We start from the raw sequence: 10,305 nt of genomic DNA, 5'->3' as shown, positions 1-10,305 counted from the left end.
ATACTCAATTGTTCTTCCTCCTGGACACATCTACGAATCACACCATCCGTGCAAATCTTGAACAAGTATGGCTCATCCCAATAGAAATCCAAACTATCCCACTTGAGATTCTTCCTTTGGCTAGAAGAGAGCTCACACAGGATTATTCGTCTCAAGGTAATTGGCAACATCGGCAAACCATGGCATATCCTTCATTGACACTGCAAGGAGTTGTTAGTCGGGAAATGAATCATTTATCTCAAGGCCATCACAAGGCCTCCCCTCCTCCTCCAAACGGGACAAGTGGTCCGTCACTTGATTCTCACTACCTTTCCGGTTAATAATTTCTAGATCAAACTCTTGAAGAAGTAACACCCATCTCATCAATCTCGCCTTGGAGTCTTTCTTGGTCATCAAATACCTAAGGGCGGCATGATCAATGTGCACTATAACTTTAGCCCCCATAAGGTAGGGTCGAATTTTTTCCATAGCAAATACAATAGCCAACAATTCTTTCTCGGTGACTGTGTAGTTCCTTTGAGCCTCATTCATTGTCTTGCTTGCGTAGTACACCGAATGAAACATCTTGTTGATCCTTTGGCCTAAAACAGCCCCGATCGCAACGTCACTAGCATCATACATGAGCTCAAAAGGCAAGCTCCAGTTAGGTGCGGTAATGATGGGGGTAGAAGTCAACTTGAGCTTTAGAAGCTCGAATGCTTGCATACAACTCTCATCGAACAAGAACTTTGCATCTTTCTCTAGCAACTTGCACAAAGGGTGTACCACTTTAGAAAAATCTTTTATGAACCTCCGGTAAAAACCTGCGTGCCCAAGGAAACTCCTCACCCCTTTGATAGAAGTAGGGGGTGGAAGCCTCGAAATCACCTATATCTTGGCTTTATCTACTTCAATTCCTAGCTTTGAGATTTTGTGACCCAACACTATACCCTCTTCTACCATGAAATAACACTTTTCCCAATTGAGAACAAGGTTGGTGTCTTCACACCGGGCCAATACTCTATCCAAATTTTTCAGACACTCATCAAAAGAATCCCCAACCACGCTGAAATCATCCATGAAAACCTCCAAGATATCTTCCACCATATCAGTGAAAATAGCCATCATGCAACGTTGGAAGGTCTCCGGAGCATTACACAATCCGAACGGCATTCGAGAGAAAGCAAATGTGCCATAAGGACATGTAAAAGTTGTCTTCTCTTGGTCCTCCAGGGCAATTAAAATTTTATTGTACCCCGAGTAACCATCCAAAAAACAATAGAAAGCACGCCCCGCAAGATGATCTAGCATTTGGTCAAGGAATGGCAATGGGAAATGGTATTTTCGGGTCACCTTGTTTAGCTTCCGGTAATCCATACATACTCTCCACCCGGTGACCGTGCGAGTAGGAATGAGTTCATTGTTGTCATTGGTCACCATAGTCATACCACCCTTCTTCGGCACACATTGCACCGGAGAAGTCCAAGAACTGTTAGAAATAGGAAAACCACACCGGCGTCTAACTACTTGATAACCTCTTTCTTCACCACTTCTTGCATCACCTCATTTAATCTTCTTTAATGCTCCAAGGAAGGCTTTGCATCCTCCTCCAAGATGATTTTGTGCATGCAAAATGCGTGGCTTATTCCCCGAATGTCATCTATAGTCCATCCAATTGCCCTTTTTTGCTTTTGAAGCACCGCTAACTTATCCTCAACCTGCATGTTAGTAAGGCAAGAAGAAACAATAACTGGTAAAGTAGAATTTGAACCCAAGAATTCATACCTGAGGTGTGGAGGAAGTGGCTTCAACTCCAACATCGGTGGCTCCTCAATTGATGGCTTTGTTGGTAGAGTTTTCTGGTTTTCAAGATCCAAAGATAGCTTCCTATGCTCGTAAGAATAAGAGCCCATCCCATGTAGGGCATTCACGCACTCCACTCTACTAGCATCATCATTGACCTCCATGTTCAAGAGCACTGCTTCAAGAGGATCTTCCATGTTGATCATAGCACTGGTATCATCCAAAATCACCGCTGTGACAAGGTCTACAAATGAGAACACCTCAGTGCTATTCGGTTGCTTCATAGATTTACAAATATGGAAAATGACCTTTTCATCTCCTACTCGGAAAGTGAGCTCACCTGCTTCAACATCAACCAATGCCTTTCCCGTTGCAAGGAAATGTCTGCCCAAGATAATAGGAACCTCATAGTCCACCTCACAATCCAAAATCACAAAGTCAGCCGACAATATGAATTTGTCCACCTGGACAACCACATCATCAATAATGCCCATAGGTTGCTTCATCGATCGATCCTCCATTTGAAGTCTCATTGAAGTAGGCCTAGGTTGCCCAATACCAAAAGTTTTGAAAACCGAGTAGGGCATCAAATTGATACTAGCTCCCAAGTCACAAAGAGCTTTGGCAAAATCCGCACTTCCAATGGTGCAAGGAATGGTGAAGGCACTGGGATCTTCAAGCTTCGGGGCCATTGAATGCACTATAGCACTAACTTGGTGAGTCATTTTTATAGTTTCGCAGTCCATAGAACGCTTCTTTGTGACTAAGTCTTTCATGAATTTTTCATAGCCCGACATTTGTTCAAGTGCCTCCACCAATGGCACATTAATAGATAAGCTCTTTATCATATCAATGAACTTTTTAAACTGATTATCATTCTTCTACTTCGCGAGTCTCTGAGGATAAGGTGGAGGTGGCCTTGGTAAAGGAGCCTTGGCTTTTGGCACAACCAGCTCGGGCATGTCAATCACGTGTTCCCTAGATGGGTTCACGACATCTTGGGTTTCTACCTCGGCCTCACCAATATCAATCCTCACATCATTGTTCACATTCTCTTCAACCACATCTTCAACAATCAAAGGTACATCATCATCCGCAACTCAACATCTTCATCCACAACTTGCTTTTGCTTTAAGGCATTCACATCACCGCCTCTCCCACTTATTGTTGTAACCTCCATCACATGATTGTTATTTCCACCCTTCGGGTTCACTACTGTATCACTTGGTAGAGCACCATTCGGGCGAGTATTCAATGACTGAGAGATTTGGCCTAATTGCACCTCTAAGTTTTGGATAGAGGTGTTGTGAGAAGCTAATTGTGCATCCGAATCCACATTTCTCTTCATCATCTGCTCGAACATCATTTCAATTCTACCCATATCATTACTAGAAGAACTAGGACCTTGAAAAGAGAAAGGGGGTGGATTGTTCAGTTGTTGGTACATTGGGGGCCTTTGAAAGCCTTTCCCCCTGTTGCCTTGGTTTCCATTGTTGTTCCACCTGCCTTGATTGTTGTTGTTGCCCCAGTTGTTGTTATTTCCATTCTAGTTGCCTTGATTGTTATTCTGATTACCCCAATTGTTGTTTTGGTTGTTGTTCCAATTGCCACCACTTTGTTGTTGATTGTCCCAATTTCCTTAGGGTCACCATTGTTGGTTTGAAGAGTTGCCTATTGCCTTGATAGTTGTTGACATATTGTACCTCTTCACTTTGGTCATCATAACCATCATTTTGACACCCATCATATTCATTAACGAATTACTCAGAATTTCCTTGATTTTGTTGCCTCCTTTGCCTTTTCTTGTTGACAAGCATACTAACACCCTCCATGGCATTCACTTGGCAAGGATTTTAAACTTGTTGCAACTGTGCCTTAGCCAATTGATTCATCGTGGTGGTAAGCTCAGGTATCACTTTCCCGTGATCATGTAATTCTTTGTGCAAATGGATAATCGTAGGGTCACCTTGAGGCATATTTGCTCTACTCTGCTATGCTGAAGAAGTGTCTGCCATTTCATCAAGTACATCACATGCCTCCTCATAAGAAAGTTTCATAAAATTTCCCCGGCCAATTAGTTAACAATGCATTGATTTGTAGTATTTATGCCCCGGTAGAAGGTTTGTTGGACCATGGCCTCGGTCATATCATTATTTGGGCACTCATTCACCATCGTTCTATACCGCTCCCAAATCTGATGTAAAGGTTCTGTTGGCTCTTGCTTGAAGACTAATATTTCATCTCGAAGTGTCGCCATATGACTAGGAGAAAAGAATTTGGCAATAAATTTATCCGCCAACTCATCCTAAGTTGTGATGGAATGGTTGGGGAGTCTCTCGAGCCAATCCAATGCCTTTCCCCGAAGTGAGAACATGAAAAGTCTTAATCTCAACGCATCCTCGGACACATTCGTCTACTTGCTCCCCCAATATGTATCTACGAACCCCTTGAGATATTTGTAGGCATTTTGATTTGCCGCGCCCGTGAAGTACCCACACTGCTCAAGTAAGGTCAACATCACATTGGTTTTCTGAAAGTTGCCAGCCCGGATTCGGGGTGGGATAATAGCACTTGCATAGCCCTGGTTCGGTAATACTCTAGGAGCCACTCTTGGAGGAACTGGGGGAGGGTCTGGAATATTGTCATTTGGATTAGCATTGGCATTCCGGCCTCTCCGTTGACCTTGAGGTGCAAAAGGCACTTCATCTTACTCAAGATCATCTACCTCCTCCCCCGCTATCACGTTTCCAAGAGGATCATTAGCGTTGTTTAAAGTCATGTTGGTACCTGAGTAATGACACAAACAAGTAAGTAACAAGGAAGGAGAAAAGAACAATACACAAAACTAACCAAATAGATAGCCAAAACCATTAGCTCCCCACCAACGGTGCCAAAAAGTGATCGCTTCCAACTCCACACTACTAAAAAGTAGGAAGAGAGGGTCGCAATAGCTTTTGCCCGATATGAGGGTCGGGATCAATTTCCACTGGGAGCTAGGAATGGAGTCGAGTATCTATCTAGGCTAGAAGTGTGTATTTGTTCCAAATGTCACTTCCATACATTTTTGGGTTTTAGATTATAAACTACTATTATCAAACTATTAATTGAAACTAGATTATGCTACGAGGTAATTGCTAAGTTGTATCTAATGGGAAGAAGGGCACTAGGGTCGTGACATTACCTAGGTGGCTAATTGACGGGTAGATGCTACTAAGGTTTGATTGACATACTTGGGGCTTATGCTATAACCGTTGCACAATTTTACCTACTCTCACACCTCTCAGTAGCGAGAGTGATTTTGCCCAATTGACTCTCTCGAGACCAAATAGGTAGGCAAATTAGCTCAAGCAACTAGGGTTCAAGTTGGATAATTACTCTCTCGAGGTCTACCCCTTTAATTGGGACTATCAATTCTCTTGAGTCCATCCCAATTCCTTGTTGGGTCAATTTTGGAGACTTAGGCTCTCTTTCTCAAGAAGAGACAAGTCAACTTAGCACAAATCAGTGTTTGCAACCACCAATTCATAGATTAAATAATAAAATTGACCCAAATAACAAACATCCATAGTCAATCTAACAATAGATGGCAATACCCATCAATTACCCACACTAGGGTTGAGCCACAACCCTAGCTAATGGGTTTAGCTACTCATGCTTGAAAGAAAAAATAGAAAAATAAATGAAGAACAAGACATATTAATTAAATGCTAAATTAAAATACAAGAATCTATCGTTAATTTGAAGCTAAGATGCCAAAAAATGGCTACAGATCAAGTTCCCACGAGTGTAGCTAAGTTCTGGATATATCTACTGACCTAAAAATGGAAAAATGTTCTATTTATACTAGGGTGAAAAAACTAGACAAAAATACCCCTGCAGGGTCAGCGCGGGCCGCATAAAATGGACCGCGGCCACGCTAGGCTCTTGGACTTCAATCTTGGGCTCTCTGACTTGGGTTCCGTGGACCGCATATAATGGACCGCGGCCGCGGAGGTAGCTGTCGCGGTCCATACAACCATGACCATGGACCGCATTGGCATATTGCCTTTCTCTGAATATCTCTTCCGCGGACCGCACAAAAAGGTAGTGCGGTCGCGGAACCTTCACCGCGGACCGCACAATGTGTAATGCGACCGCGTTGCTTAATCCTAGTTTTTTTTGTCATCTCTCTGAATCTCTCTTCCGCGGACCGCACAAAAAGGCAGTGCAGCCGCAGAACCTTCAGCGCGGGCTGCGCAGTGTAGACTGCGGCCGCATTGCATGAAGCCTGATCTTGCCATCTCTCTGAATCACCTAGTGCGCCCGCATTCCATTTTGTGCGGTCCGCACTAGGCTTGTTTGCCCTCAATTTATTTTGTCTTTGATACTTGAGCAGGTTTCACTCCTTTTGAGACGATCTTTGACATTTCGTCACTTTGTCGATCAAACCTGCAATCAAGCACAACTTATGAGCCTTTTGGGACTATTTTGTAACGATTTATAATCAAAGCATAGGCAAGAAGGATCATGAAACTCGTTAAAATCCCTACTTATCACCAGCAGTGGCGTCGACCATGCAATCGATGTTAGGCAATGGAAAATAATCTTTGGGGCATGCCTTGTTTAAATCCTTATAATCTACACACATTCTAAGTTTGTTCCCTTTTTGATGGACTACGACAACATTGGCTAGCCGTTCGGAATATTTTACCTCCCGAATGGACCCTATTTTGAGAAGTTTAGTTAATTCGTCCTTTATGAAAACGTGTTTAACCTCGGATTGAGGCCTTCTATTTTGTTTCACCGGTTTGAACCTGGGGTCAAGGCTTAGCCAATGCATTGTTATCTCCGGCGGGATCCCTGTCATGTCTAAATGGGACCAAGCAAAATAATCCATGTTATCAATAAGAAATTGAATAAGCTTTTTTCTGAGTTTGGGGGTTAACCCCGTTCCTAGGTATACCTTTCGCTCGGGCAGGTACTCGATCATTATAACCTGTTCCAGCTCTTTGGCAGTTGACTTGGTGGCGTCGGAGTCTTCGGGAACAATAAAGGTTCGAGGGGTCAGAAAATCCTCTTCTTCTTCCTCCATCTCCTACTTTTCTGATTCGGTTGAGGCTGGTGGCTGTGATTTCTATTTGGCTTATTGTTTACCTTTGATGCTCGACCTTTTCGAAGCTCATAGTGTTGATATCGGTGTTACCTCATCAACCGCAAATATTTCCTTTGCAGCATGCTACTCTCCGTATACTATTTTTACACCGCCAGTGGTCGGAAATTTTCATCATTTTGTGGAGAGTCGAGGGGACAACCCTCATGTTGTGGATCCAAGACCTTCCGAGCATGGCCTTATACCACATGTCGCCCTTGATCACGTGGGATTTGGTATCTTGAATAATTCCAACTGTATTGGGTAAAATTAAAGTTTGCATATTGGAGGTGACGTGTCATGACACGTGGATTAGTCAAATGGTCAAAGAGTTATAATTAGTCAAGAGGTACGAGCAACAACAGATACGAGAGAAGGTGATGAAAGAGGCACGAGCAGTTATTCAAATAGTTTGGCGCCCGTACCTATTTAAATCATTTAAAGCTCAAAGATCAAGAAGAATCAAGGAAATGAATCTGACAGCGCATGAGAGTCCAAATTCAGTATTTAACATACATTAAAATACTGAATACGTTAGAGAATTTGTATTTAATGTAAATGATTGAGTAACGTTTCTTTTATTGTCATTTATTGCTCATAATTGCCTTATTAAGACAAAGGCAATAAACATATCTCCAAAACCATTATAAAAGGGAGAATGTTGAACATTTGTAAGGACACGAAATACAATATGAATATACTGATTTACTTTGCTTTCTTCGGCTCATCTTGTTATTGTTGAAAGCCAATTTCTACATTCTTTCGATTATCAGTAACCCGTGTTCTTCTAAATTCTAGCTGTGACTAAAATTCTATTTTTTTTGGTTAAACAAATTGGTTCCGTTACCGGGAATCTGCTAATCTATTTTCTTTTCACCTAACCTTCCTTGTTGCATCAACTATGTCGACTAACGATGTCAATACTCAAGGAAACCAAGAGAACCAACAAAGTCAGGGGGATTCACAAAATATCAACATTCAAGCTCCTGCTCCGCAAGATTCTCCACGACAATCTTGCGAGGGTTCTCCTGATGAATGTCTAACAAATAAGTATGCTCAATTTCAAAACATGGAAGCCGCTGATGAAGCTTTGCAGAAATTAATTACTGCTCAGGTCACCAGAGTCGTTGCGACACTTGTTAACCGGTTACCTGTTGGAACACCCGCACCTACTCCAAATAATAACACTATAGAAAACCCTCGTTCCGGGCTCATTAACTCAGGTAGTGGTGGAACCCCCAATAACTCACAAGAGGGAGAACCAGGTAATGCAATTAATTCTGATTTGTAAACTTTAGTACTAACCTTGCAGAAATAGCTTAAGGAGCAAAGTGAACGCATAGAGCAGATACCTGGGGTGCCACCTATAATCAAGGGGGTAGACATGGATAGGTATTCACAACAACCTTGGAAGCCAAGTGCTGCTCCGCTCCCAATCCCAAAAAAGTTCAAAATGCCTGATATTCCAAAGTATGATAGAACAACAGACCCACGAGACCACGTGACTGCCTTCACAACGGGTGTAAAGGGTAATGATTTGACTAAGCAGGAGATTGAATCGGTTCTAGTCAAGAAATTTGGTGAAACACTCATCAAAGGAGCATTAACATGGTATTCTCTTTTACCTGAAAATTCTATAAATTCTTTTGCTGAGCTTGCAGATTCTTTCATTAAAGCACACTCGGGAGCTCAAAAAGTGGAAAAAAGAATGGAGGATATTTTCAAAATCAAGCAGGGAGATTCAGAATTGCTTAGAGAGTTCGTGGACAGATTTCAATGTGAAAGAATGACATTGCCGCGTGTACCTGACAACTGGGCAGCTATAGCCTTTACAAGCAATTTGAATGAAAAAAGTTCGGAAGCTACGAGGAGGCTCAAGGAAAGCCTTCGTGAATTCCCAGCTACAACTTCGAATGATGTTTACAACAGGTATAGTACGAAGTTGAGGATTGAAGAAGATACTGTGCCACAATCTCAAAAAGAAGAAAATATACGTTCGAGACGGGCAGAGACCAACAAAAGGTCCGGTAAAAACAGGTACGAGCCTTATATGGGACCTGCGGGAAAAGACTCATGATCAAAACAGGACGACCAAAGGCACGACCGCAAACCAAGGAACAGAGAAGCAGGCTTCTCATCGAGATTCAGGAACGAGCGAAACCATTATGAGTCACGGGACGATGATAGAAGTTTAAAAGCGAGGTTTGGAGGTTACAACTTTAATGTCAGCACTTCTAAGCTCGTAGACATTTTGAGAAGTATGGGAGATAAGGTTCGATGGCCAAAGGAAATGAGGTCGAATCCAAATAGGCACAACCCTGACCATTGGTGCGAGTTCCATAATGACCATGGACATAAAATAGCAGATTGTAGATTTTTACAAAGTGAGGTTGATCATTTATTAAAACAAGGATATCTCACCGAGTTATTCAGTGAGAAAGGCAAGCAAGCTTATATGAAAAACAGGCAGGAGCCTCAAAAGCCCCCCTCTCCCAAAAGAACTATTAATGTTATAAGTGGGGGCGAAGGCATCAATGGCGTATCATATACTGCAGCCAACAAAGTTTCCAAAGTAACTATTACCCAAGGGAAACGGGTGCGGCAGGTTCTAGAAGAAGACAATATTACATTCAATGATGCAGATGCTGACGGTGTATTAACTCCTCATAACGATGCACTGGTAATATCTCTAATTGTTTTTGATACTAATGTGAAACAAGTTTTAATTGATCCAGGTAGTTCCGTGAACATTATTTTGATAAGAGTATTACGTGAGATACAAGTTGAAGAGAAAATAATACCAAAGGCGCATACTCTATCTAGATTTGATAATTCCAGTGTCGTCACAAAAGAAGAAGTAACACTCACCACTTTTGCTGAAGGGGTCGTTAAAGATACAAAGTTCCAGGTAGTAGACATGGAGATGGCTTATAACATGATTCTGGGGAGATCATGTATCCATGAAATGGATGTTGTTCCTTCAACCTTGCATCAAGTTATCAAATTCCCATCGCCATGGGGAATTTGTCAAATTCGCGGAGATCAACATACATCCAGGGCTATTAATTCTGTTGCAGATACAAGCATGAGAAATCAAGGCAAATAGCAATCAAAGAAGGTAGTTGAGGACACCACAACACAGACCTCAACTGAACAAGTGCGAACAGATGCAGACTCAAGACCTGATACCATTCAAGAACCAGAAGAGAATGAAGACATCAAAACAACGATAGAGGAATTAGAACCTGCCGTGTTGTTCGCTCAGTGGCCTGATAAAAATGTCTATGTCTGGGTTAATCTTGACCAAGGAATGAAAGGTAAGTTAATCGAATTTTTGAAAACTAACATGGACTTCTTTGCTTGGTCCCACTCCGACATGACAAGAATACCACCGG

At 42.2% G+C, this 10,305-nt stretch overlaps 1 protein-coding gene across 1 annotated transcript; it reads left to right on the top strand.

Annotated features, from left to right (window-relative positions):
• The first annotated feature begins 9,170 nt into the window (after positions 1–9,170).
• Positions 9,171–10,016, top strand: LOC138873641 (uncharacterized). The gene has a single exon (XM_070152117.1). It carries the CDS (start codon positions 9,171–9,173, stop codon positions 10,014–10,016), a length of 846 nt encoding a protein of 281 aa, XP_070008218.1.
• The last annotated feature ends 289 nt before the right edge of the window (positions 10,017–10,305 follow it).

The sequence above is a fragment of the Nicotiana sylvestris genome, chromosome 7 (genome assembly GCF_000393655.2).
Source record: "Nicotiana sylvestris chromosome 7, ASM39365v2, whole genome shotgun sequence".
In the NCBI taxonomy this organism is placed as follows: Eukaryota; Viridiplantae; Streptophyta; class Magnoliopsida; order Solanales; family Solanaceae; genus Nicotiana; species Nicotiana sylvestris.
The sequence above is the reverse complement of the archived record's forward strand: the minus strand, read 5'-3'. Positions and strand labels throughout refer to the sequence as shown.